This window comes from Choloepus didactylus, chromosome 15 (genome assembly GCF_015220235.1).
Source record: "Choloepus didactylus isolate mChoDid1 chromosome 15, mChoDid1.pri, whole genome shotgun sequence".
Taxonomy (NCBI): domain Eukaryota; kingdom Metazoa; phylum Chordata; class Mammalia; order Pilosa; family Megalonychidae; genus Choloepus; species Choloepus didactylus.
This window is the reverse complement of record NC_051321.1, coordinates 31100914-31128536: the sequence shown is the minus strand read 5'-3', so window position 1 is coordinate 31128536 and position 27623 is coordinate 31100914. Positions and strand designations below refer to the sequence as shown.

Here is a 27623-nt window from a genome sequence, read left to right as displayed (position 1 = left end):
TCTTGCCCTTCCTAGCTGACAAAAAGTTTACCCGGAAACCACCTCGATTTTCCTGCCTCCTGCCAGATCCACGGGAACTGATTGAAATTAAAAACAAAAAGAAGGTACATACAGTTACAGTCCCTGTAACTCAGCCTCTACCCACCTCTGGGTGTCCTAAGTAGTGTTTCCATTCCAGAGGATGAGAAAACATCTAGCAGTTCATTGTAGAGCTTCCTAAGACTAGTCTGTGAACTTCCTGGGATTTTCACAGCCCCTTTGAAGCCTTTCCATATTCCTAAGTCTTATGGTTGGGCAGACCCTGTTGTATGACCCTGGGCAAATACTAACCTAGCTGACAGCCAGGTGTTACTGGGGGTGACAGGAGCCCTGGGAGCTGGTATCTTGTGGGTCACAGAAGATTATTGGTCGTCTCCAATTGTTTGTGCTTTTGGTTTTCGTAGCGCAAAGAAAACCTTCTATGTAACCCTTTTTCCTTCTTATTGCAAGCCTAGTGTAGCTCCTGAATGACTTTGGCTTTTGTGTGCTCTTGATTGCATGGCTGTGACTGGACAGAGAGAGGTGAATTATCATCACATTCACCTTGTCCTTCAAATCCTGTGGCCTTAAGAGCTAGGCAACTAAAGAAAGGAGAGAATCTAGGCTAGACTATAAACAAAATTCTGGCTGTACACAAATGCCAGGGATAGATACACAATTGAAGAGAAGAAGAAAATTTTCTCTGGTCTCTTACTTCTACTTTTTTTTCCTGATCCTCAAGTTGGAGGAGAAGGGGCTGTCCCATGTATCTTGAGCACTCAGAAAAGATGTGAAAAGGAGTTCTTCATCCAGTTCTAATTAGACATGAAAGTGGGGGTAAGTTAAGGCCAGTGTGCTCCAACATAAGTTCTGGAGTCACTAAGGATCACATCTTAGGAGCCCATTAGATGACCATCTTTGGGTTATGATGGAATCCAGCCTGGCCTGGCCTTGTCTGATTTAGGAACAGAGCAGCATCTGACACCTAGAGTTTCTCTCCTTCAGCTACTGATCACTGGCACAGAGCAGTTCAACCAGAAACCAAAGAAGGGGATCCAGTTTCTGCAGGAGAAGGGTCTCCTCGTCATCCCAATGGACAACACAGAGGTAGCCCAGTGGCTCCGAGAGAACCCTCGGCTGGACAAGAAAATGATTGGGGAGTTTGTGAGTGACCGCAAAAACATTGACCTGTTGGAGAGCTTTGTGAGGTGAGGAAGTTGTAAGCAATGTGGGACATAGTCAGTGATCAGTCTGGGGAACTGGGCTGCAGCCCTCCCTCAAAGCAGTCTCAGTCACTTCCTGCTAATGACCCAGAACACATTCTCTTCCTCTTCCCATCATCCATATGTGTTGCACCTGAAAGAGGGTCCAGTGAGCTAGCTTTGGGAACCACTCCATGTTGTATAGAGAGTGTTGCAAAGGGATGGGGCTGGGTTCTAGGGGATGAGGTTTCTAGGTAAGAGACTGCTGATGTGAAAAGTATACTAAAGTTCGATATTGTCAAAGTTCTGGTTTGTGTTATGGAAGACCAGGAGATACCTCCCTTTTGCCAGAGTCCTCAGCCTCCTCTTTTCCAGTTAGAGCACTATTAGGAGTACTAATCTGACTAGTAGGAAGAAAGCCCAGCATTTGCAGCCTTATGTATCTTCAGCTTCTTCATCCTTCTTCCTTTTCCTATAGCACCTTCAGCTTTCAGGGTCTGCGACTGGATGAAGCTCTCCGTCTCTATCTGGAAGCCTTCCGCTTGCCTGGGGAAGCACCAGTCATCCATAGGCTGCTGGAGGCATTCACAGAGCATTGGAGGGTGAGTTTGTAAGGCAGGGTCTAAGCCCAGGATCTCAGGTCAATTTGACTGAGGGGTTGTATGGCTCCAACTAAAGTACCCACCTGCTGTCTCCTAAGAAGGCTGAGAGCAACATCAATGAGCTTTCCATGAAGACTAGCCTCTCTTAAGGAGTTGGCAAGAGGCTGGCCACTTTCTGGGGGTACCTCCCCTCTATTTTGACACTGACCAGTGGGTTGGTACTAAAGGCTTAATTGGCCAAAGAAGGGCATTGACACAGGTGGGATCTTTGCTTTTTCAGAATTGTAATGGCTCCCCATTTGCCAATAGCGATGCCTGCTTTGCCCTGGCCTATGCTGTCATCATGCTTAATACTGACCAGCACAACCACAACGTTCGCAAACAGAATGCACCCATGACCCTGGAGGTAAGCTTGGCTCCCAGCCAGGGTAGAGAAGATCCAGCACAACTTTGGAGGTAGCACGAAGGACAAGGATTTCCAGTGGGCGTAGAAGATAGGGTTCGGTCTGAGGAAATCAGGGAGGGCTGACCAATCCAGAAAAGGAATTGAGGTGGAGGGTGGGGTGGGTTCTTTCACTTACTGTTTCCTGAGTCCTGTTTACCACAGACCCAGGAGTTCCTTAGGTGGGGCTACAGCATTAACACGGGGTGGGGGGAAGCTCACTGCCCTGTCTTTAGGAGTTTCGCAAAAACCTAAAAGGTGTGAACGGAGGCAAAGACTTTGAGCAAGACATCCTGGAGGACATGTACCATGCCATCAAGTGAGTATGTATGGAGAACGGTGTAGCATCTCTGTTGAGGAGAAACACATTGCCTCCTTTTCCAGTTTTCAGAGTCACACCAGACTCTGTGGTGACTCATATGCCCTAGATTTAGCTTTGGGACTTAGTTGGGCAGCCCCTTGTCTCCCAACTTGTTTCTTCCTTCTAGAAGCCTCAACAATATTGGAACTCTAGTACTTTAAGCTAAGGTCCCAACTGTCCCCTTTAAGTGGGGTGTCATGGCCCTACTTTCCAAACCCAAAGCAGCTGAGTTTTCCTGTCCAGCTCACATGATACATTCTGAGGCTGATAGAAAACTCAAGATGGACCACTGGAGGGTGAGACTTTGGTCAGAGATCAGAGATGAGGCATTGAATTCTTGACTGTAAATTAGAAAAAGTAGAGAGACTTGTTCATTCTCTCATATGCAGAAAGTATAAGATCTTCTTACTTCAGAACTAAAGACCCCATTTCTTTCCTTGCTTATTGACAGGAATGAGGAAATTGTGATGCCTGAGGAGCAGACTGGCTTGGTTCGGGAGAACTATGTGTGGAATGTGCTGCTTCATCGAGGAGCCACCCCGGAGGGCATATTCCTGCGTTTGCCTGCTGGCAGCTATGATCTTGACCTCTTCACCATGACCTGGGGCCCCACTATTGCTGCTCTCTCTTATGTCTTTGACAAAAGCCTTGAAGAGGCAATCATCCAGAAAGCCATCTCAGGTTTCAGGTAGCCCCTTTGGTCTTGGTCTTGACCTTCTCCCAGCAATTTGAGCTACCATGGTTGTCTGCATTTCTCTCAGACTCCCACTCTTTATTTTCCATAGAATGGGGTTCCTCCTGAGTTTTTGGAGGAAGGCTGAAGCTTGGGAAAGCTTAGTCTTAAAACAAACTTGAAAGTAAAAGATTTCTTCCTGGGTCTGGTTGGGGAAGAGTCCCAGGCAAGCCTCCTTAGGGACTTGGAAGGGCTGCACAGCTTTCCAGTGACTCTGTTTTTGGTATGGGGGTGATCTTACAGAAAGTGCGCCATGATCTCTGCCCACTATGGACTCAGTGATGTGTTTGACAATCTCATCATCTCTCTGTGCAAATTCACAGCTCTCAGCAGTGAGGTAAGCAGGGGAGGGATTGTGTACTTGGAGTTCCCAAGGAGGACCTCTCTTCTAGCCGTGGAGCTACCCTTATGTGTGGAACTTGCTTCCCTCTGCATCTTCCCTCAGCTCCCATGACCTCAAGCAGAGCATAGGCCATTTCTGGTTTGCATACCCAGAAATGAGAATAGTATCATCACATGTAATGGGAATGAGAGAAGAGATACAAGTGTGGGGAAAGTCTTAACCAGGTTAGCCCTTCCCTCAAGTATTACAGAGGATTGAAGCAGAGCTAGCAGAAGAATCCTTAGGGAACCATCAGCAGAGGCTTAAGAGATTTTCCTTCTCAGACATCAGCCAGACCCTAAGCCTCTTCTCATCTTCTTTTCCAGTCTATTGAGAACCTGCCCAGTGTGTTTGGAAGCAACCCCAAAGCTCACATTGCAGCCAAGACAGTATTCCATTTGGCCCATCGTCATGGTGACATCTTGCGGGAGGGCTGGAAGAATATCATGGAGGCTATGCTGCAGCTCTTCCGAGCCCAACTGCTGCCCAAAGCTATGGTGGAGGTAATTTTTGGTAGGAGAATAGTCAACAATAACAAAGCAAAAGCCCCAAGATTACATGCTGTATATATTCAGAACTGGTTGATAGTAACTCTAGGCCTGATACCTGCTGAAGCTCTTCAGGAACTCTTCAAATGTAAGACCTGGGGGATAACTATGAGGAAGGCTGGTGGGAGCCATTGCCAGCCACCAATTAGAGGAGGCCCAGTAGTATAGAGCAGAGGGCTCTTGGAAGAAAGCCAGAGAATTTTCCATGAGGGCCAGGAAATAAAAAGGGCATGTGAAAATAAATTATACTTGACTTGCTTTTCCAGGTAGAAGATTTTGTGGATCCAAATGGCAAGATTTCTCTGCAGCGGGAGGAGACACCATCAAACCGGTGAGGGGAGACCAGAGGCTGAACGCCTTAGGGAGGGAGAATCAGGGTTCTGGGACTCACCAGGCTGTACCCATTTTCTGCAGAGGAGAGTCAACAGTGCTAAGCTTTGTGAGCTGGCTGACACTGAGTGGTCCTGAGCAGTCTAGTGTGCGGGGTCCATCCACTGAGAACCAAGAGGCCAAGAGAGTGGCCTTGGATTGTATCAAGGTAACTGCCTGCTCACCCCTGGTGAGCAAGCCCAGAGCCCTCCCTACTGGATAGACACTTGCCTTACAAACTGAAGAATAAAATCATGACTCCTGATCTCTCTCCCTGGCTCTTGTGTATGCTCTCTTCCCTCCAGCCCTTGTCACTGACCCCTCTATCTTGTGCCTTCTCTAGCAATGTGACCCAGAAAAGATGATCACAGAAAGCAAATTCCTCCAGCTGGAGTCACTGCAAGAGCTCATGAAGGTACAGTACGAAGAAGAAACAGGGATGAACAGACTGGCTGGGTCTGAGGTGTGGGGACACAGTAATGTAAGTCTGGATTTCTGGCAGGGCAGGGCCAGTGGCTGGCTTCTCCATATCTGCCTTCCTGCTGCTTCTCTTCCAGGCTCTGGTCTCAGTGACACCAGATGAAGAGACATATGACGAGGAGGATGCTGCTTTCTGCCTGGAGATGCTCCTGAGAATTGTGCTAGAGAACAGGTAGGAGAAGGCAGATGTGGGCAGTTTTTAGCCACACCCTATAATGGGATGGAAGTCTGGAGCCGTCTTGGGTAAGATGCATGTGAGGCTGTAGACAAGGGGGAGAGGCTTCCTCATTATACCCGTCTGCTCAAAGTATAATATCAATGAGCCTCAAAAGGTCTAGCCTCAATTAGGAAGGAAGGCTTATTGCTCAGTGGCCTCTCCAGCTGAAACTGTCCTTATCTGTTGTGTTCCCTGCAGGGACCGTGTGGGCTGTGTTTGGCAGACTGTCCGAGACCATCTATACCACCTGTGTGTCCAGGCACAGGATTTCTGCTTCCTTGTGGAGAGGGCAGTCGTGGGGCTACTGCGTCTGGCTATTCGGCTGCTCCGGAGAGAAGAGATCAGTGGCCAGGTAAGCAGAGTACACCAGGGAGAGTGGGTGGGTATACAAGGGGCTAAGGCCAGTTTCAGTTGTGGATATGGCCTGAGACAGAGAGCACATTTAGTACCCCGTAGCAGGTGCCCAGTGACTAACCACAGGATTGGTGGGGTCTAACGGGTGGCATTGGGGGTGAGTTGGGGATGGCCTAAGGCGTGAAGCTGGTGCTCAGCCCCTATTCAGGCTCCTATAAATGCATCCGCTCTCAGGGCTGGACTTGTGCTGCCTTAGAGCAGTCCTCCCCTTGCACCTGGTTTCCTGGTTCTCACACTTAGGAATCTCCTGAGATCTCTCAGCCCAGCTACAAAAGACCACAAGCATAGAACTAATAAGTGAGTTCAGCAAGGTTACAGGATTCAAAATTAACACAAATCAATTGTATTTCTGTATACTAACAATTAATACATGGAAACTGAAATTAAAAACACAATACCATATACAGTTGCTTCAAATAAAATGTTTAGGGTCTGTATGCTGAAAATTACAAAATGCTGATGAAAGAAATCAAAGAATACCTAAATGAATGAAGAGAAATACTTATGTTCATGGATGTTACTTCTCCCCAAATTGATCTATCAGTTTAATGCAACTCCTATCAAAATCCCAGAAAGGATTTTTGTAGACATAGACAAACTTATTCTAAAATTTATAAGGAAAAAGTACAAGCCCTAAAATAGCCAGTGCAATCTTGACAAAGAATAAGGTGGGAGGAATCACTCTATCTGATATTAAGGCTTACTATATAGCCACAGTAATCAAGGCTGTGCAGTATTGGCAGAATATAGACATGTAGATCAATGGAATACAGAACTGAGAAATAGGTCCACACTAACATGCTCAACTGGTTTTTGACAAAAACAATGAAGGAAGGATAGACTTTTCAACAAATAGTACTGGAATAATTGACAACCATGTCGGGGCGGGGGAAATGAACCTTGACCTGAACCTCACACCTTCTATAAAAATTAACTCAGAATGGATCATGGACTTAAATAAGTGTAAAATATAAAACTATAAAACTTTTAGAATGAAACATAGAAAATCTTTAGGATCTAAGGCTAGGCAAAGAGTTCTTGCACTCAACAACAAAATCATCATCCATCAAAGGAAAAATTGATAAATTGGACTTCATCAATATTAAAAACTTGGGCCCTCTGAAAGCCCATGTGAGGAGGATAAAAAGAAAAGCTACACACTGGGAGGAAATATTTGCAAATCATATATCTGACAAAGGACTAGTATCTAAAATATTAAAATAAATCTCAAAAATCAATAGTATAACTACTTGTTAAATTGCACTTGGAAAGTAATTACTTCTATGTAAATATGTTATATTCCACAATTTTAAAACATCAATAGTAAAAAAAAATTTAATAATATAATTAGAAAATGGGCAAAAGACATGAATACACATTTCTCCAAAGATGATATATGGATGGCAAATAAGCACACGAAAAGATATGCAACATCATTAGCTATCAGGGAAATGCAAATTAAAACCATAATGAATTATCACTACACACCCATCAAAATGGCTAAAATAAAAACTAGTGACATACCAAATGAGTATGTGGAGAAACTGGACTATTCACACATGGCTGGTAGGAATGTAAAAGGGTGTAGCCACTCTGTTGGCAGTTTCTTATAAAACTAAACTTGCCGTTGTAGTCTTGGGCATTTATCCCAGAGAAATGAAAATTTACATTCACATAAAAACCTGTATATGAATGTTCTTAGAAGTTTTATTTGCATTAGCTAAAAACTGAAATCAGCCCAGATGATGACCATCAACAGATAAATAATTAAATTGTGCATATATACTGTGGATTACTACTCAGCAATAAAAAGGGACAAACTATTGATACATGCAAAAACTTTGATGAATTTCTAGCAGGGAATTATGCTGAATGAAAAAAAAGCCAATCCCAAAGGCTATGTACTATATGATTATATAAGTGTTACTTATATAAAATTTTTGAAATGACAAAATTTTAGAAGTTGAAGGCGGGTTAAGGATATAGGGGCAGGATATAGGGTGGGTATGGTTATAAAAGGGCAACATGAGGGATCCTGTGGTATTAGAACTGTTCACTCTCTTGACTATAGTGGTGGATACACATTAACCTACACAGGTGATAAAATTCTATAGAACTTAATATACACATACATGCACATACGAGTACAAGTGAAATAGGGAAATCTAAAAAAGATCAGTGGATTGTATCAATGTCAGTTTCCTGGTTGTGATATTATACTATAGTTTTGTATTATGTAACCATTGGGGTCAACTGGATAAAGTATATAAAAGATCTCTCTGTATTATTTCCTCAAACTACATACGAATCTACAATTATCCCAATAAAGATGTCAATTAAAAAAGAAACTGAATAAAAGAAAAGACCACTAGCAGTGCCCTGCATTGGGCCCTAGCCAAACTTCCCTCAGTGGCCTAAAGAGACTGGTGGAGGAGACTAGACAGAAAACTGTGTACCCGCTCCCCACCCCCCACCCCAGGTACTACTCTCCCTGCGCATTTTGCTACTGATGAAGCCCAGCGTGCTGTCCCGAGTCAGCCACCAGGTTGCCTTTGGGCTCCATGAACTACTTAAGACCAACGCAGCCAACATCCACTCAGGCGATGACTGGGCTACCCTCTTCACACTACTGGAGTGCATTGGCTCAGGTGTGAAACCTCCAGCTGCTCTGCAGGCCACAGCCAGGGCTGATGCACCTGATGCACCTGATGCTGGTAAGGCCTTTTCCCAGGAAGGTCCACACTGGCAGATAAACAGTTATGGCCTCAGGGGCTGGGGCAGGAAAGCAAAACACAGGTTATTGCATTTGGCAGAATAAACACCCTGGGCTTCTGCCATCTGCTTCCGGAGTTTCTGGTGCCCATTGGCCTCTCCCCAATATTCACAGGTCAGATAGCATGAAAGCAAGCAGGCAGTGAAGGCTATGAAGCCAGACACCCCCTACACACACGCACACACACACACACACAGCTGTTACTAGATGCCATCAGGAGCCCAAAGGCCAGACACCCCCTACACACACACACACACACACACACACACAGCTGTTACTAGATGCCATCAGGAGCCCAAAGGTCAAGAGAGAAACTGTCCAGGCCATCCTTCAGCCCTCTGGTGACAAGGCTGAAACTAAGCCAACCCAGAGAGAGTAGAGGCCAGGCTTCAGTGCTCTTGCTTCTGAGAGCATAATTTATCCTTTGCCCCAGTGTCTTCATCCCCACCCTGACTTGGCTGTTTTCCCTGTCTGGCTCAGGAGCCCAGTCAGACAGTGAGCTCCCATCCTACCATCCAAATGATGTGAGCTTGGACCGAGGTTACACTTCTGACTCAGAGGTCTACACTGACCATGGCAGACCTGGCAAGATACACCGGTCAGCCACAGATGCTGATGTGGTCAACAGCGGTTGGTTGGTGGTGAGTGAGGGTATGGGCAGAGGGTGAACCTTTCCTCTTTGGCACGAGGGAAAGATTCCTGGGTGTCTGAAAGCACATCAGTAAGGTAGATAGAGGTCCAGCCTGGGTCCCCAGCTTCCTCTGTGTGCTTTATAGGTGGGGAAGGACGACATCGACAACTCCAAGCCAGGGCCAGGGCCCAGCCGACCAAGCCCTTCGCCCCTGGTCAATCAGTACAGCCTTACAGTGGGACTGGACCTGGGGCCACACGACACTAAGTCCCTGCTTAAGTGTGTGGAATCGCTGTCTTTCATCGTGCGTGATGCTGCCCATATCACACCCGACAACTTTGAGCTCTGCGTCAAGTCTCTCCGCATTTTTGTGGAGGCCAGTCTGAATGGCGGTGGGTCACTTGGTAAAGGGGCAGATGGGGAATAGCCGTGTGAATTGAATATCCAGGGGAGAGGTAGAGAGGGGAGGAAAAGGTAGGACATCTATTAACATGGATGTGCAAATGTGATCTGGGTCCGGCTCTGCTCAGGGTACAAGTCCCAGGAGAAACGGAACAAGAGTCACAAATACGACAGCAAGGGTAACCGCTTCAAGAAGAAATCCAAGGAGGGCTCAGTGCTTCGGCGGCCTCGAACCTCCAGCCAACATGCCACTCGGGGCGGGCATAGTGATGACGATGAGGATGAAGGCGTGCCCGCCAGCTACCATACGGTGTCTTTACAGGTCAGTCAGGATGTAAGTATGGCACCCTTTACTTCCTCTCCTCTCTCTGCACCTGATAGGGGGAGCCAGGGTGGGGCCAGGGAAAGTCAGGGCTGAAAGGAAGGGCCCAAGTGTTCCAGCCCAGGCCCCCACCCACCACCTTCACAGTATTCTCCTTATCCTAGACCACCTGTATTTCTTTGTTTGCTTAAGTTTATTTATTTTTCTTAAATTTATCCTTAAAGTTTATTTACTTTTTGAATAGGTAATATATGCATATAGTACAAAGTTCAAAAGATACAAAAGGGCAAACAGATAAAAGTAAGTCTCCCTTCCATTCCTTTCCCCAGCCACTATGTTCCCCTTCCCAGGGGCAACCACCACTGTCAGTTTCTTCTGTATCCTTCCAGAGCTATTCTGTATCTAAACAAGGGATATAAAATTTCTCTTAAGAGCAGACTTTATATTGCTAAATAAGTGGAGAACTAATTGCTTTAAATAGAGAAACCTTAGAAAAATGATGAAAATAAAAAATTATTATTAAATGTGGCCAACATTATTGCCCATCAAAGCCTTCTGAGCCTGGGGTTTACTTTTTGTTTTTAAATGAGATTAACAAAATGAGGCTTTCCCTGTCATCAGAAGGTGTGAAATAGAATTGAAAAGAAAGTACCTTTCTCACTGTGTAATTCAGTGTTACTAAATGTTAATTCATGCCCTTCCTAAAATCTCCTGTACCACAAGTAATACCTGACTCTCACTTTGAGCAACACTGTCCAGGACTGGCACAACCAGCTTATGAAGTTGAGGAAAGGTGGAGTGATGAGAGGGGCCCCTTGAGGACTCAGTCAGGGACAGTGAGGGGGGAGGGGAGAAGACCTAACCCCACTCGTGTCCTGTCCCCCTCCTGTGATTCCAGTTGCTAGACCTGATGCATACCCTGCACACGCGAGCAGCCTCCATCTACAGTTCATGGGCGGAGGAGCAGCGGCACCTGGAGACAGGTGGCCGGAAGATCGAAGCAGATTCACGCACTCTCTGGGCCCACTGCTGGTGCCCTTTACTGCAGGGTACCTTGGGGGAGCAGGCAGGGTAGGGGCAGGATGTGGAGCTAGAGCTTGGGAAGTACCAGGTTCAGGTTGCCTGCAGGGATTCTGACCCTGCTTTTGCTCCCAGGTATTGCCTGCCTGTGCTGTGATGCCCGGCGCCAGGTGCGGATGCAGGCACTGACCTATCTGCAGCGAGCGCTGCTGGTACCTGATCTGCAAAAGCTAGACGCCCTAGAATGGGAGTCCTGTTTTAACAAGGTAGGCCTTCCCACTGGTCTTTAGATAAAGTACAAATCCTTAAGACAAAGAGAGCCACATGTAGCCTGAAAAACCCCTAATGTCAATCCTCAGCCTGGATCATACCATCCCTCATGCTCTCTACCCATCCACCCCGGTACGTGGGTTCCTTGGGACAGGTAAGACTTCTCAACTGACCCTGATAGGGGGATATTGGGTATTTACCCACCAGGTGTTGTTTCCACTACTGACCAAGCTCTTGGAGAACATCAGCCCTGCAGATGTGGGTGGGATGGAGGAGACCCGGATGAGAGCCTCCACACTGCTCTCTAAGGTACTGTTTATCCACCTCCTCTGGCCCACTCCGCCCACATCTGCCTCTTCCCAAGAGGAAAGCCAGGGCTTCTGGTTGGTGCTCAGGACCTCCAGCTCTGGAGACTTAGTGGGACCCAGGAGGATTCTGGATCTTAGAGGAATCTTTGATCTAAGATTGCTATGCAAGATAGAGCAGTCTTGCCTCCCAGCCTCGGAGAAGGGTGCAGAAGGCTCCTATACTACCCTTGGCTGAAAGAGGCTGGTGGGCTGTAGGTCTTCCTGCAGCACCTGTCTCCACTGCTGTCACTCTCTACCTTTGCGGCCCTCTGGCTGACCATCCTGGACTTCATGGACAAGTACATGCATGCAGGTTCCAGTGACTTACTGGTATGTTCCACCTCAGCCCGACTTCTGCCTTTTTCTCCCACCAACTGGGAAGACTTGCTGGTTCCCATTGGTAGCTACCTCCCCCTTGCCATATTTCCCCATGACTACTTTCCTATATTCGTGGTGCTCCCTGCAGTCTGAGGCCATCCCTGAGTCTCTGAAGAACATGCTTCTGGTGATGGACACAGCGGAGATTTTCCACAGTGCAGATGTGCGAGGAGGTGGCCCCTCAGCCCTCTGGGAGATCACATGGGAGCGCATTGACTGTTTTCTGCCCCACCTACGAGATGAGCTCTTCAAGCAGACTGTCATTCAGGGTAGGAGCTCAGCCCATTTTCATCAAGAAAAGCCCCCAAAGCTCAAAATAACTCTGGAGCTGAATTAGTTCTCTGGGCCCTAGATGGGTGGGAAGACCAGTGGGCAGCCAGGGCTCTGCTAGAAAGAAAGCACTAGAGCTGCCATCTGGATTCTCCACCCTCCCCAGACCCCATGCCCATGGAGCCTCATGCCCAAAAACCTCTGACCTCCACCCACCTGACTCCTGCTGCTGGTGACACAAGGACACCTGGCCATCCACCTCCCCCAGAGATGCCCTCTGAGCTGGGGGCCTGTGGTAAGTCTTCTGGGCTAGCTTGCTGGGTGTTGGGCAGGAAGCAGGAAGCCTAAGAGGAGGCCTAGAGTAGCTTGGGATTGCTGCTGGTCATGGGCATTGAGCCAGGGGAAGGAGGGAACCAGAGAATCTTACTTGTCTCCTCTTCCTGTGAGAAATGGCAGGACCAAGTAAGCTACGATGATCTAGTTGCTTGGGATTTTCAGGTTTGAAGGAAAAGGCTGGGCCCAGCACTTGGAATGAATATGCAGAGGTTGCCCTTCAGGGATTCTAGTAAAGACCGGACCAAAATTAACCTGACTAGGGATACAGCAAAGGAGGTGGAGGGTAGTTGGACATCAGAATGCAATTCAAGAGGAGATTCCCAAGTTTTTAACCTGGGAGGGGCCGTTTAGCTCACAGAGATGCAGGGGTGGACAGCGGTAGGGGGCAGGGGAGAATGACAGATGTTTGGTATACCAGCTAGGGAATGGGAGAGCTACCCTGTGCCAACAACAGAGTCTGATTGCAGCTGCCTTGCTCTCCCTATAGACTTTGAGAAGCCTGAGGGCCCCCGAGCCACCAACAGCAGCTCCCCTGGATCACCAGTGGCCTCTAGTCCCAGCAGGCTGAGCCCTACCCCAGATGGGCCTCCACCCCTGGCTCAGCCCCCACTGATCTTGCAGCCCTTGGCCTCCCCACTGCAGGTGGGCGTGCCACCCATGACTCTACCCATCATCCTCAACCCTGCACTCATCGAGGCCACCTCCCCAGTGCCCCTCCTGGCCACACCTCGTCCCACAGACCCCATGCCCACCTCCGAGGTCAACTAAGGCAGGTCCCTCAGAGATCAGGACCAGTACTTCCTACCAGGCTATCCCCAGCCCCCCTCTCTAGCTGTCCCAGGGGCCACAAACTCTTCAGGTCCAGCCTGAGCTGCTGTAGCTGCTTCTTGGATGGGGAACTGAAAAAGAAAAATTTATAGTCCCTCCTGGGAAACACAGTTGGACTGTGGGACCTTCTTCCTTCTCTGCTCTCCATTCCTGGGATCCCCCCTGAGAACCCACTCAGGTACCACCTGCAGCTCCGCCTCCATCCTGGCAGCTCTGGGCAGGCTTCACTGTGCCAACCCTGCAGTGCTAATGTGTCACACCTGCCCATGGAAAAGCAATGAGAGCCAGGCCCAAACTGCACTTTGTTTCCCTCTCCCATTCCCACTCCCATCAACCCTGGGCCACCTCCTCCAGTTCTTCCTTTTCTATTAATTAGTTGGTCAGTTTGGAGAGTTGATTGGCACCATGGAGGGTAGGCAGGTGGGGCTGGACAGAGGGACTGCCCACAGGAGCATGTACATATAGGAAAACAGGACAAAGTGGACTTTTTATGATGTAATAAATGTCTTAGTACCAACATCATTGCCTTTCCCTCCAGTGTCCTTCTTAAGCTTGTGGGTCAGGGCACCATGTTATTGGGATACCCAGAGCTTGGACCTTGCAAGAACAGAAGTACAGTGAGACTGAGCCTACAAATGGTCTGGCCCACATGGCTCCTGGCCACCAGCCAGATGCCAGGACAGGGATCAGGATTCCTTTGCCACTGCAGCCATCCCCGACCAACACCACAACAGCGCACCCTTGTCACCAGGGTGCCAGGAGCTTGAGTAGTTATCCTCTTTTATAACTACTGCAAGGGAGATAACCTGAGAAAACATGCCTGGAATCAAAGGCAAGATGAGTCAGATTGGAGCTGTGTTATTCAGAAATCTTGCCTAGAATGTGCCTCATGGCCCAGGAACATAAAGGAGCCCAATGGGACTTAAGAAAGGGGACCATCTTGCCCACAGCTTGATCATGTTTCTGGCACAGGGCATTTATTTGGGCCCCACATTGGGGAAGAGCAATTTCTTCCTGCCCCATAGCCTCCATCCAACCCCAGTCAGTGCAGCGTGATTGGAAGATCCATCCCCTTCTTTCCTTTTGGGTCAGGGTAAGACAGGTGGGAGTGTCCATGGGATAGGAATGTGGCCCCTTCAAGGAGTGGGCAGCCCTGAGGTGCTGTGGGTGAGGCCAAATGTGTATATAAAGCTTTCTCAAGTGAAGCATCTATATCATCTTGGCTTCCTCCTCCACCATGGTCCTGTCACCCTCTTGGGAGGGTGGTATCCTCTTGTACTACCAGCTGGCCTCCCTCATGGAGAGTTAGGGGCACTCACTCTCTTCATAGGGGCCCAGCTGGCCGGGTGACCGTATATCACCTTGGGCCTCTCTTTGCTCAGCACTTCCACATGAATGTTGCTGGGAAGCTGGACTTCTGTAAGCACCTTCCTCAGGTATGGAAAGGGGAACCTCAGAAATGGGAACAGCCCAATCTGGAAAAAAGAGATGAGACCAAAGCTCTTAGATTAGTTTCTTCCTCTTCCATTCTTCCTTCAAGTAGCCCAGACCATGCTCAATTTCCACACTATCCAGAGGGACAGGTAGAAGAGGTAGGGGCTCTGTGTGTGTTGCAGAAAACTCTGTATCTACAGTCAGGTGGACACTAGGGCTCTTTACCTCAGCTATGGTATCTCGGTTCTCCCATTTAAGCTCCACAAGCTCTGCCTTTAGAAGCTTCCATGTGTTTCCCTTTGAGGAGAATACTGTCAGTTGCTGCAAAGAGGTGTGAAGTCCAGTGTACAAAGGAATATGATGAGTCTGTGTCCTTGAATTGGTCTGCAAAAATTAGGAAAGAAGCTGGAGAGGTTGCAAACTAACCCCTCTCCCCACTGCATAACAAAGAAAAACATTTGCCGGAAGTCTTACTCTGTTATAAAAAGAGCAACTGACACATGCATGACTTGTGTTGTTGACAGTGTTGTCTCTTAAAAGGCACAGGAAGCTGTAAGAGGAACTAATACTCAGGCCTTATTTCTGACCAAGGAAGAGTGGTTTGGTGATGTGGAAGGACAAAAAAATGCTTGGGAGAAAGTGACAGTGTAATCTGGAGGGAAATGCTGGTTTTAATCATATCTCCTACCAGAATTCTAAGAAAGCAGATTCCAAAAAGTCCAGAGGAAACTGGAGATGGTTCCATGACCTAAGACTATAACACAGACAACTGACATTTTTAGAGCACCTATTATATATGTCATTATGAAGTGCATCGATCAAACAACCTTTAGAGGTTTTGTCTGGATGACAAAACAGGTTGAAAGAGGTCAAGGCACTGGGAAGTGGGGACTCAAACCCAGCTGTCTCACTGCAAACCTCATGGTTTTCCTATGACACTGCTTTAATTCAAAAGTAGTGGCGTTGGTGGTACAGAAATCCTCCTATGCTAAATACATTTTCTGTAGCTTCCAATGAGAAATAAAAGGTCAAGGCTCTGAATAAACCATTGGTTGTATAGGCTGTTTAACCTAGTGAGCTCAGAATTTAGTAGAAGTGGATTAAAACTGGAAAGAGATGCACATAGCTAAGAATAAATGTGAATTCTCTGAGCCTATAAAAATGATATCAGGACAATGTTGTCTGTGGAGTGAAACAGTTTTATTTCTTACTGACCAATCTATCTGCCTTTTTTAAGCCTTATGGCACTGGTTAGGACTTTCAGTTTGTTGTAGAATAGCAGTGATGGGGGAAGATATTTACCTAATTTTCATCTTAGAGAGAAAGTATCCAACTGATCAACATAAAATATAATTTTACCTGTAGGTTTCTTGTAAGCATCTTTTCAGGTGAGGAAGTTTCATAATATACTTCACATTTTTGTTATTCCTGTACGTTGAAAATTATCAAGTAACTTTCTGCATGTATTTAGATTATCTTGTCTTTTTTCCCTTTTGAGACTATTGATATTGTGAATTAAACTGATCGATTTGAAAATATTGAACCAGCCTTGCATTCCCACTGTAAACCTAAATTGATATATTTTATCCTTTCTAGATTATATATATTGGTATATTGAAAAAAAAGATCAGTAAGGATGAACTACAGAATGAGCTACCACTAGCACAGGCTCATTCCCATGCACACACACGCACACACACACACATACAATGCTAGGAAAAATTTTTAACGTGGTTATTAGAGCCTGTGGATATTTACCTTTGTTCAGGGCTCACTGTTTGAGAGAAGAGTGGCCATGAGAAAGCAAAACCACTCAGCCCCTGGGCTTCGGTTAGGAAGAAGGAGTTTTAGTTCAAGTAAACAACTGATCAACCCCCTCCTTGAAATATTCTTCACTTGGCTTCTGAGACTTTCTCTTGGTTCTCTTCCATCTCACTGGGCATGCCTTTTCAGTTTCCTTTGTTGGCTCCTCCTCTCCACAGCCTCTGAAATTAGAATGCTCCAGGGCTCATTCCTCAAATCTTTTCTCTGTTATACTCATTCCCTGGGTGATCTCCACTGGGAAGATTTTAAACACCATCCATTACAGTATTGTTACACCTAACTCTAATTTTACATCTCTATCCTGACCCCTCCTCTCAACTCCAGACTGATACATCTACCTGCCCCTCAGCATCTCCATCTGCATGCCTCAGAGGCATCTTAATATAACAAACTTAAAAAGAAAATTATGGATGGTGGTGATAGCACAACATTGTGAATGTAATTAACACCACTAAATAGTATACTTGAAAGTGGTTAAAATGGGAAATGTGTTGTATGTATTTTACCACAATAAAAATTTAAATAAATAAATAAATTTAAACATAGGAAAAAGCTGTGTGTCTTGCCACGGGTCCAGAGTATTGGCCACACCTCGGAGTGAGGAAAAAAAAAATTTTTTTTTACTGCCCTTAACAAATCTGCTCCTCCCTGGCCTACCTCATATCATTAAAGGACAGCTCCATTCTTTCAGATTCTTATTCCAAAATCCTCCCCTCTTTTCTCACATCCTACATCCAATCCCTCAGCCAGTCTTGTTGCTTCTATCTTTCAAATCTATCCAGAGTCTGATCAGTTCTCTCCATCTCCACCCATTACCACCCAAATCCTCTACATGTTCCAATCTCCCGTCCACACGGCAGCCAAACAGACCTTTTCAAACATGTCATATTTTCACTCCACTGCTCAAAAGCCTCCAGTGGCTTTCCATCTCATTCAGAATAAAATCTAAATTCTTACTTCATTCCACCTAACTAACTTTGCTGTTCTTCAAATATGCCAAACGTATTCACAACAGACCTTTGTGCTTGCAGGGTCCTCCACCTGCAAGGTTCTGCCTCCAGATACCCACATTGTTCACTCCCTCATTTTTTTTCAAATCCCTGTTCAAATGTTACCAAACAGGGCTTCCCTGACTGCTATAGAGAAAACCTTTGTCCCTCTCTATTCCCTTATCTGCTTATTTTGCTCTGTAGCAATTATCACCAACAGAGTATTATACATCTATTTCATTTTTGACTGACTCATCCCACTAGAATGTAAGCTCCCTGCAAGCAGAGACACTGTTTTGTAGAATATGCTCTCACTATTCATTGGTGAATGAATAGAGTGAATTTACGGTGCATATGTTCCGAGCCAGGTGTTATGCCTAGAGCTGGGTGCAGAAATAGATGATCATTAGGTTGAAAATTAGTGGAACAAATGTAATGAACAGGTTTCTTAAGCCCAGATAGATGAAGCTACAGCAACAGACAATAAACTACTTTGAGTTAATTAAAAATCTCCAGGCCCACACAAGTTGAGAATTGTTGGAGATGATTAATGGATACATGGGAGGGAGTTCATTATACTATATTTTCTACTTTTTATATGCTTGAAGTTTTCCATAATAAAATTTTAGTTTATTTTGCTTTGTTTTTGTTTTTAATGTCCAGATAAATTACAGCTCAGAATCTTGTAACTAAAATAGGTCAACCCCTTGGGGTGTTTCTAGAGACATTGTGGAGACTGGAAGAATTCAGGCCAATTTCAGCAGGTGGTTTCTGAGCACTTGGAAAGGACAGTCATGATCAATGGCAACCCGCACAGGTTCACTCAGTTGAACTATGCAAAACTAACCTCATTGCATTTTAAGAATGTGCTTTACCAAGGGAATGTGGTAGACAATATACGTGGATTCCAACAAATTATTTGATACAGTATTTGCTTGAGGGACCCACAGTAGGTGGAAAAGGGCTACTTTGTTTTATATGAATTTAGGGAAAAGAGCTTCTACTTGGAAACATCTTTCTGAGCCTTAATTTCTTTATCTGTAAAGTAAAGGTAATATTGACCTCCTGGCATTGTTGAGAGGACGAATAAGAACTTACAGTAAAGAACCTTAACATAGTACCTGACACGTTCCATTTGTGGGCAACGTGAGAAGGAGGGGGAAGTAATAGGAAAATAAATTCCCAAATCAAGGGCCGTAATAGTCACCCTTTACTCAGTTCTAGTGCAGGCCTGCAATTTCAAGGTCAGGGGCACGTTGCAGGAGAGACCTGAAACAGCCTGTGTTCTACCGCGAGCCTAGGAAGGATGACTCCAAGATCAGAGATTACTCGTTGTGCCTGCTAAAGACAAACTACCAACCAGAGAAGTCCAGCCACAGGATCAGTGCTTTGTGAAAACTGTACTGACCTCCCCGCCACTAGAAGGATTCAAGCCGAAGCTGGGAAGTAGATAAGAGCCGATTTCCTACATTGGAGAATGTCTGAACTATTTAGACTTTGACCGCCTTTTCAATTCCAACATTTCAGATCTCTGTGATGGATGGAAGAAGCCTGAGCCTCCCAGATAAACACCCCATTCCCCTTCCCCCGCGCAGAGCTCCAGGCCCACTGTGAACCTGCCACTTACAGAAAAAGTTTTAGGACCGGCCTGTCTCTTCCAGGGGCCACGAGGGCCGTAGACTGAGTAAGAGACTGAGCAAGAGAGGAGGGTCCGGGGGACTGTAGTCTTTACGGCTTCGGGTGCCCAGGGAGGCCGCCAGATGGCGCCGTAGGACTGACCGCAAGATCAATTTCCTTCCTCTTCCTCTAATTTTTCCCGGCAGCGGGGCCCGGCTCTGGGAGGGGGGGACTTGAGGGCTGGGACCGGCTGGCTTCCCCCTGAGGTTCCCTGGCTTCAGATGTGGCCAAGTGTCAGGCACAGCAGAAGCATGAAGTTAGCGGCTCTCCCAGCCGTCCCCAGCAGGCCGGTGCGGGCCGGAGAACAGGGGCTCGGCTTTCGGCCGGGGCTGGGCCTGGCGCTCGGTCACCAAGTCTCGCCTTGGAGTAGGCCGGAAGCTAGAGCTCCGGGCGGGCGACAGTCATCCCGACTCCCAGCTTCCTGCCCTAAGTGAATCTGTCCCCTCTAAGAGTCGCTCGTCAGTCGCTCCCGATTGGCTGCGTGAGTCCGGGCGTTAAACTTCCAACCAATGAAAAAGGGCATAGGGAGTGACGCACAGTAACGTCACGGGAATTCCCCCCTCCCGGGGGCGATAAAGGGGCTTTCCCAGCTGGATCCCCGGTAGCTGGAGAGGTTCGCGACCCGTCCGAGGCGGGCCGGGCCGGGAGAAAAGCCGGAACCGGAGCCGCCTCGGCAGTGAGTGGGGTCCAGACCTTTGGGTGGCCGGGACGCGGGAGAGGGTGGGAGGAGGGCTTTCTCTGAACTAGCCCCTGGACTGGAGAGCGGCATATGCACACACTCCAGAGTACGCACACACGCAAGACAGACAGATACACATCGACATCCTTGAACATCTTTGCATGTACGCGGTCCCGCACGTACACCTGCACGAATACCAGCGTGCGCCCAGCATCTTCTGTGCACTTGAGCTTGCACAACATGTAACCGCAGACGTGCTCATCCGGGCACCAGTGGACCCACCTCCTTCCCGCACAAACTCAGATATGCTCACCTGTGCCCTTACATATCCGACATGCTTGGATGTCTGCCCACACTGAGAAGTTTACGGACGTTCACCTGTACAAAGACATGCTCCCTTACACATGCATATTGACGCTATGCACGCACAATATGCACCCAAGCACATGGGCCAAAACGCACTGATATACCTGTGATGGAGACACACACACGTGTATTACACACAGCTGTGGGCCTGGGGTGGGGGGCGTGCAGGGGTCTGTCCCCCTCCTGAACACCCAGAGCCGGTGCGGTGTGGGAATCAATGAGGAGAGGAAAGAGGAGCCCATCCCAAAGAGTAGACAACCCCCCCGCCCCCCGCACCGCCCCACAGTCCCCAGAGTCCCTTTCTCGGGGCAGAACTCCGGGGCCCCTCACTGGAAAGAGCCCCCGCCTACAGGCCATTCGGAGAGAGGCCTCCCTACAGTAGGAATGTCCCCTCAAAAGCCCCCGAGGTGAATCAGCCCTGGCTTCCCTCGCGGCAGAAAATCCCAGGTTGCTCCAGGCCTGGCCACGGACTGGGAGGCCACCCCCAGCCGTGAAAGACCCTCCTGTCCCCGGCGCCTGCCCTGGAGGGTGGAGGGGAGGCCCCAACCCCCATGGGGGCTTCCCTGGTTTCTGTCCCCTCTCTGTCGGCGGAGAGGAGGCCGAGGCCCACTGACAGGCCGAGGTGTCGCACCCCTCCCGCAGCAGGGGCGGGGTCAGTAGCGTCATTTCCAGGCCCGCCCCCTCCGGCCCCGCCTCCCCCTGGTATTTTCGGGACTTTCCTAAGCTGCTCTAACTTTCCTGCCCCTTCCCCGGCCCAGCCCAGCTCCGGATCTCGCCCTCCACCGGATCTCGCCCGCCACACCCGGACGGGCGGCTGGAGGAGATCGGACCCTCCCCCAAATTTGGTGCTCCCCTCTCCTGCCCACCCCCGGCCTGGTCCGCCCCCCACCCCACCCCCCGCAAGGCGGGCACCTGAAACTCTGGGAAGCAGAACCCGGCCGGAGCCACCAGCCAGAGCCGGGCTTAGCCCAGAGACATGGACAGTTGCTACGACCCAGTGAGTCACGCCACCTGGCCCCAGAGCCAGCCGGCTGCCCCCCTTCTCTTGTCTGCTTGTCTGCCTATCAGGGGCCCCTCCGCTGCCTTACACCTGTCTACCCCTCCTATTATCTCAGCCTGCCAGTCATCTGGCTGCTGCCTTCCCCCATCTGTCTGACTTCCAGGTCTCCAAGTGTCTACTCTAAGGCCCCTCCATGCGGTCCTCTGCCGGCCTGTCAGTCACTCTGTCTGTCTGAAACTGCTTCCAAAGGAGCTTTCTCCTGGGCCTGGGGAGGAGGGGGAGTGGTTACTGAGGGCTTAGAGCTGGGCCAGGTGGAGGGCTCTGGTGGTGACTCAGAATCGGTTGACTCAGGAGACCTCCAATATGTCTCCTAACCAGGGTCTGGATGGCATCATTGAATATGATGATTTCAAATTCAACCCCTCCACTGTGGAACCCAAGGAGCCAGCCCCAGAGACGGGTTAGTAAGCCCCCTAACCTCCCCTTGTTTTAGGGGGAGGGGGTGGGGAGGAGCATGTGCCCTCTCCCTGGAAGATGGGCTCGGGGACCCTGGCTCAGCATGGTCCCTCTGTCCCCAGCTGATGCCCCCTACCTGGTGATCGTGGAGCAGCCTAAGCAGGTGAGTGAGCAGAAGGGAGGGTGTGGGGCTTCGGCTTGGAGGGCGAGTGGGGTTGTTGCTGAGAGGCCATGGGGTTGGAATGGTTGGCTGCTGCTGATCACAGTGGTGTGGTGGTGGTTTAGGGCAGACACTATCAGACCTTGTGGTCAGTGCTGGCCAGGGGTGTGGGCAGGTGGGGTGGTCTCTCCTGATCACAATGTCACTCTGCCCTGGGGACCTTCAGCGAGGCTTCAGATTTCGATATGGCTGTGAAGGCCCCTCCCATGGAGGACTGCCAGGTGCCTCCAGTGAGAAGGGTCGGAAGACCTACCCTACTGTCAAGGTGAGCCAGGATGCTGCTGAGAGTGGGTTAGTGGACAGTATGGCCAGGGGCATTACTGACAGCCCTTGCCCTTCCCAGATCTGTAACTACGAGGGACCAGCCAAGATCGAGGTAGACCTGGTAACACACAGCGACCCACCTCGTGCTCACGCCCACAGCCTGGTGGGCAAGCAATGCTCGGAACTAGGGGTCTGCGCTGTGTCTGTGGGGCCCAAGGACATGACTGCCCAGTAGGTGCCCCCTACCCCTGGACCCCATTGGTATGCCCTCTCACTTCCTGCCAGACCTAGGCCCAGGAAGACCTCCGAGAGCTTAGCATCTGACCAAGGGGAGAGATTTAGATTGGCCCCAGATCCCAAGGCACAAAGTGAAAATCAGGAAAGCTTCCTTGAGGAAGCTGGACTTTGTTGGCAGGGGGGAGGGTGCTTCAGGAGGAAAGACCTACTTGGGTAAAGGCCTCTGGCACCCCCTCCCCCCAGATTTAACAATCTGGGAGTCCTGCATGTGACCAAGAAGAACATGATGGAGATCATGATACAAAAACTTCAGAGGCAGCGGCTCCGCTCCAGACCCCAGGGCCTTACAGGTATGGGGTGGGAATAGGGGAATTCATGGGAGATGTTCATGGAAGAGGCAGGGAAGGAAGAGGAGCCCCAGGGTCACGTATGTGCCCTCTTGCCCAGAGACTGAGCGGCGGGAGCTGGAGCAGGAGGCCAAGGAGCTGAAGAAGGTGATGGATCTAAGTATTGTGCGGCTGCGTTTCTCCGCCTTCCTTCGAGCCAGCGATGGCTCCTTCTCTCTACCCCTGAAGCCGGTTATCTCCCAGCCCATCCACGACAGCAGTGAGTATCCTGATCACCAGAAGTGCCCAGGCCTGGGTAGCAGAGGATGGGGGGTGGGGGTGGGGGGCAACTCAGGCTGTAGAGTCCAATGGGCCTGGGTTTGAACCTTGCCCTGCCACATTTGAGCTGAGTGATCTGAGCAAGTTACTTTTCCCCTCTGAGCATCACGTCCGTCTTTGGCAAATGGGGATACTATCAGTTCTTGTGCCTTTTGGGGATGTTGAGATAATGAATACAAAGCACCTGGCTTCATAAATGGAGCCATGGCTATTATATCTTATCGTCACCCCAAAGAGTCTCCTGGGGCCTCAAACCTGAAGATATCTCGAATGGACAAGACAGCTGGCTCTGTGCGGGGTGGAGATGAAGTTTATCTGCTGTGTGACAAGGTGCAGAAAGGTGAGGCTGGAGCTTAGGCTGGGAGCTTGGGACCCTGGGCAACAAGATTGGGGGCCAGGGCTGGGAAGGCAGGGTAGCTCGAGGACATTTTCTGTAGCTGGAGATCCCACCAGGAGCTGTAGCCAAGTTTCAGTTTTCCTCATAGATGACATTGAAGTTCGGTTCTATGAGGATGATGAGAATGGATGGCAGGCCTTTGGGGACTTCTCTCCCACAGATGTTCACAAACAGGTACCCAGGGGCCAGGCCAGGGCTGGGGGCTGAATTTGACAAAGGCCTCACTGACATCCTGTGTGCACCCCCCTCCCTGCCAGTATGCCATTGTGTTCCGGACACCCCCCTATCACAAGATGAAGATCGAGCGTCCTGTCACAGTGTTCCTGCAACTGAAACGCAAGCGTGGAGGAGATGTCTCTGACTCCAAACAGTTCACCTATTACCCCCTGGTGGAAGGTGGAGCTGGGCTGAAGATCCTTGGGGGCTGAGTGGGACTGGGGGCTACACAGAAGGGTCCCAAGATTTCGATCAGGGGACCATGAGCCAAGTCAGCAGTGGGGCGGCTTCCGGGAGGAGGTGGTCCTAGGAGCCGACCTGAGGGCTCCAGCTGAGGGTTTTTGGATTAGGGCTCTGGAGGTGTGGCCCATGAGTTGGGATTTTAACTTCTACTTCCCTTTGCCCCCAGACAAGGAGGAGGTGCAGCGGAAGCGGAGGAAGGCCTTGCCCACCTTTTCCCAGCCCTTCGGAGGTGGCTCCCACATGGGTGGAGGCTCTGGGGGCTCGGCTGGGGGTTATGGAGGAGCTGGAGGAGGAGGTGAGGGATTGCTGGTGGCTGGAGGGGGGAGGGAGGGGGCAGAGATGAAGGAGAGAGAAGTTTGGGGAAAGAAGTCTGGGAGCCCTGGCTGGTGCCCCTTCCCCACAGCCCTGCCTGTACCCACAGGTGGCAGCCTCGGCTTTTTCCCCTCCTCCTTGGCCTACAGCCCCTACCAGTCCGGCGCGGCCCCAATGGGCTGCTACCCGGGAGGCGGGGGCGGGGTGCAGATGGCCACCTCGGCGCCTGGCGGGGATGCTGGGGAGGAAGCCGCCGAGCCCAGCGCGCCCCTCGTGGCCCCCAAGCGCGAGCCGCAGGCCCCGGAGATGCTGCAGCGAGGTAGGGCCTCCCGGATCCGGGCAGTCAGGCCGGTAGGGGTGGGGACCCGCCCGGCGCCGGGGGCCCGCGCCCACGCTCCCTGCCGCCCGCAGCCCGCGAGTACAACGCGCGCCTGTTCGGCCTGGCGCGGCGCAGCGCCCGAGCCTTGCTCGACTACGGCGTCACCGCGGACGCGCGCGCTCTGCTGGCTGGACAGCGCCACCTGCTGACGGCGCAGGATGAGAACGGAGACACGTAGGCCTACGGGAAGACGGGAAGGGGACCGGGTACCCAGGACCGGGGTCCGGGATGCGGCGCCCAATGGAAGGTTGGGGGACGCAGGGGGAAAGTTCTGCAAAGAGCCGGGGCTCTGGAGTTGGTCAGACCGGTTTTCAAATCAGGCCCCAGCCAGGGAGATTATGGGCGATGGGGTTTTGAGGGTAGAGGACACTGAGCAGCTGGGCTTGCTAGGCCAGTCTCACACCCCGACTCCCAGGCCCCTGCACCTGGCCATCATCCATGCGCAGACAAGTGTCATCGAGCAGATAGCGCACGTCATCTACCACGTCCCGCACCTTGGCATCGTCAACCTCACCAACCACTTACACCAAGTGAGTGGGCACCTCCTAGTGGAAGGGGTCGGGTTGGAGGGCAGGCCGGATCTAGGCTGAAGTGGGCCTGTCTTTGCCCCCCAGACACCCCTGCACCTGGCGGTCATTACCGGGCAGACCAGCGTGGTGAGCTTCCTGCTGCAAGTGGGTGCCGACCCCGTGCTGCTGGATCGGCATGGAGACTCAGCCGTGCACCTAGCGCTGCGTGCGGGGGCTGGTGCCCCAGACCTGCTGCGAGCGCTGCTGCAGAGTGGGGCTCCCTCCGTGGCCCAGCTTCTACACATGCCTGACTTCGAGGGTGAGTACCCCTCCTCATCCTGGCCCCTGGGAGGCAGCAGTTGGGGGGCCAGGGAGGGTAGCTGAAGGATACCAAGGGCAGACATAGTGTTGAGATTGGCTGGGCAGGGCCAATCTGGGGGCCAACCTGGGGTCTCAGCTGCAGGCTATCGTGTGTCCCTAGGGCTGTACCCGGTACACCTGGCAGTCCACGCTCGCAGCCCGGAGTGCCTGGATCTGCTCGTGGGTGACGGGGCTGAGGTGGAGGCTGCAGAGCGGCAAGGGGGCCGAACAGCCCTACATCTAGCCACAGAAATGGAAGAGCTGGGGTTGGTCACCCATCTGGTCACCAAGGTGGGACGAGCAGCACTGTGAGAGGGCAGGGCCTGAGGACTGTGGAAGGGGTGGGGCCAAGGATGGTGAAGGGGGGGCGGGGAGAGGAACCACCAACTGGCTCACCTCGGACCAACCACGTCCTTGCACCCCACAGCTCGGTGCCAACGTGAACGCCCGCACCTTTGCGGGAAACACGCCCCTACACCTGGCAGCTGGACTGGGCTCCCCAACCCTCACCCGCCTCCTTCTAAAGGCTGGTCAGTCTCACCCTCAGGGGCATATGAACAGGGGTAGGGGGAGAAATTGCAACTCCTAACATGGGCCCCCCTTGTGCCTCCCGTGGCTGCCTTGCTCTCACAGGAGCTGACATCCATGCCGAGAACGAAGAGCCCCTGTGCCCACTGCCCTCGCCCCCCACTTCTGGTAGCGACTCAGAGTCCGAGGGTTCTGAGAGGGACACCCGAAGCAGTTTCCGGGGCCACACGCCTCTTGATCTCACTCGCAGCACCAAGGTGAGGCCAGCAAGGACTGGAAGTACCAGAAACAGTGCATCTAGGCTTAAGGATGGGGCCCAGTGTCTGGATTTAGGGGTACCTGGGCTTAGGGACTGGAAAAGGAGGTAGTCAAAGCTGAAGCTCTCTCCCCAGGTGAAGACCTTGCTGCTCAATGCTGCTCAGGACACCATGGAGGCCCCCCTGACCCCACCCAGCCCAGCAGACGAGACCTGTCCACCCAGTGCCAAACCCCAGACCCGTCCTTACAGAGGTATCCCCTCCTTTGGAGAGCAGCTCTCCCTCTCCCTGCCCCGCCTTCTCCATCCATTGCTCCCAGTGGTCCTGCCTGCCTCCTCTGACAGAGACCATGGGAGAAAGCTGGTCCCAGTGACTGTGCTTCTGCCCAGCTCTGGAGGTAATGGACGTGTCTCTGTATGTGTTCCCCTCAGGGCCAGGGCTGTCGCTCGGGGACACAGCCCTGAAGAATCTGGAGCAGCTGCTCGACGGGCCAGGAGCTCAGGGCAGCTGGGCAGAGCTGGCAGAGCGGCTGGGGCTGCGCAGTCTGGTGGACACATACCGGCAGACTGCCTCGCCCAGTGGCAGCCTCCTGCGCAGTTATGAGGTCAGCCCAGCCCCCTCCCCAGCCCTCAGTGGCTTCCCCAAGATCCTGGATGCTTCCTTGGGCCCGGACTCCCAACCCCACACCCTAACCATAATTCAGACCTCATCCCTCTTCCCTCCCCTCAGCTGGCTGGTGGGGACTTGTCAGGTCTGCTTAATGCTCTGTCCGACATGGGCCTGGAGGAGGGAGTCAGGCTGCTGCGGGGTCCAGAGACCCGAGACAAGCTGCCAAGCACAGGTGAAAGGGCCCACCTGGGAAGTGGGTCTGGCCCTGGGGGACGGGAAGCCTCAGGCCTTAACTCTCCCCTTTTCCCCTCCCTCCCCAGCAGAGGTGAAGGAGGACAGTGCCTACGGCAGCCAGTCAGTGGAACAGGAGGCAGAGAAGCTGGGCCCGCCCCCTGAGCCACCAGGAGGGCTCTGCCATGGGCACCCCCAGCCTCAGGTGCACTGACCCGCCACCCGCTCCCAGCCCCCTCCCTGGGAACCTTCTGTACAGCATCCCTACCTGTTCCAACTTTTATTTAACACCCCGTGCCCACCCCTCAGTTGGGGCAAATAAAGGATTCTCATGGAAAAGGGGGACCCAGTCCCTCCCCAACTTATGGCACCCCCCCCAGTATGACTCTTGTCCCCAGAACCAGCTGCGATCCTGGCCCAAGCCAG

At 50.9% G+C, this 27623-nt stretch overlaps 2 protein-coding genes across 15 annotated transcripts in view; both read left to right on the top strand.

The window, feature by feature from the left end:
- The window catches only part of GBF1 (golgi brefeldin A resistant guanine nucleotide exchange factor 1), a 149029-nt gene extending 131991 nt beyond the window's left edge, over window positions 1–17038 (top strand). For 3 of the 13 annotated variants that reach the window (XM_037804036.1, XM_037804034.1, XM_037804033.1), the window contains exons 18-42: window positions 16–104; window positions 1024–1226; window positions 1699–1822; window positions 2103–2228; window positions 2501–2583; window positions 3077–3313; window positions 3602–3695; window positions 4067–4243; window positions 4555–4619; window positions 4703–4826; window positions 5001–5072; window positions 5215–5309; window positions 5553–5706; window positions 8248–8482; window positions 9022–9182; window positions 9318–9564; window positions 9703–9908; window positions 10795–10945; window positions 11052–11182; window positions 11276–11318; window positions 11368–11495; window positions 11750–11863; window positions 12000–12180; window positions 12348–12476; window positions 13005–17038. In XM_037804036.1, the coding sequence (XP_037659964.1) occupies window positions 16–104; window positions 1024–1226; window positions 1699–1822; window positions 2103–2228; window positions 2501–2583; window positions 3077–3313; window positions 3602–3695; window positions 4067–4243; window positions 4555–4619; window positions 4703–4826; window positions 5001–5072; window positions 5215–5309; window positions 5553–5706; window positions 8248–8482; window positions 9022–9182; window positions 9318–9564; window positions 9703–9908; window positions 10795–10945; window positions 11052–11182; window positions 11276–11318; window positions 11368–11495; window positions 11750–11863; window positions 12000–12180; window positions 12348–12476; window positions 13005–13285 (3650 nt within the window). In that variant the 3' untranslated portion in view covers window positions 13286–17038. The remainder of the gene's footprint in view (window positions 1–15; window positions 105–1023; window positions 1227–1698; window positions 1823–2102; window positions 2229–2500; window positions 2584–3076; window positions 3314–3601; window positions 3696–4066; window positions 4244–4554; window positions 4620–4702; window positions 4827–5000; window positions 5073–5214; window positions 5310–5552; window positions 5707–8247; window positions 8483–9021; window positions 9183–9317; window positions 9565–9702; window positions 9909–10794; window positions 10946–11051; window positions 11183–11275; window positions 11319–11367; window positions 11496–11749; window positions 11864–11999; window positions 12181–12347; window positions 12477–13004) is intronic. The other 10 variants (XM_037804040.1, XM_037804039.1, XM_037804045.1 and 7 more) reach the window with 6 other exon arrangements.
- A 4252-nt stretch (window positions 17039–21290) lies between these two features.
- On the top strand, window positions 21291–27562 carry NFKB2 (nuclear factor kappa B subunit 2). Of its 2 annotated transcripts, none has more exons than XM_037804188.1 (22): window positions 21291–21311; window positions 21693–21774; window positions 21893–21933; window positions 22157–22255; window positions 22334–22485; window positions 22735–22841; window positions 22939–23097; window positions 23392–23496; window positions 23642–23727; window positions 23811–23949; window positions 24179–24307; window positions 24434–24643; window positions 24736–24877; window positions 25119–25233; window positions 25318–25531; window positions 25694–25863; window positions 26000–26102; window positions 26206–26357; window positions 26493–26610; window positions 26789–26961; window positions 27087–27198; window positions 27290–27562. In XM_037804188.1, the coding sequence occupies exons 1-22, from the start codon at window positions 21291–21293 to the stop codon at window positions 27409–27411; spliced, it is 2751 nt and encodes a 916-aa protein (XP_037660116.1). In that variant the 3' UTR covers window positions 27412–27562. The 2 variants fall into 2 exon arrangements, with proteins under 2 accessions (XP_037660116.1, XP_037660115.1); XM_037804187.1 differs by having other exon boundaries at window positions 27287–27562.
- The last annotated feature ends 61 nt before the right edge of the window (window positions 27563–27623 follow it).

Coding starts and splice junctions, on each gene's coding strand:
- NFKB2 (XM_037804187.1), top strand. CDS start 21,291: ATGGACAGTTGCTACGACCCA. Junction 25,864..25,999: donor TCACCCATCTGGTCACCAAG/GTGGGACGAGCA, acceptor TGCACCCCACAG/CTCGGTGCCAACGTGAACGC. Junction 26,103..26,205: donor CCGCCTCCTTCTAAAGGCTG/GTCAGTCTCACC, acceptor TTGCTCTCACAG/GAGCTGACATCCATGCCGAG.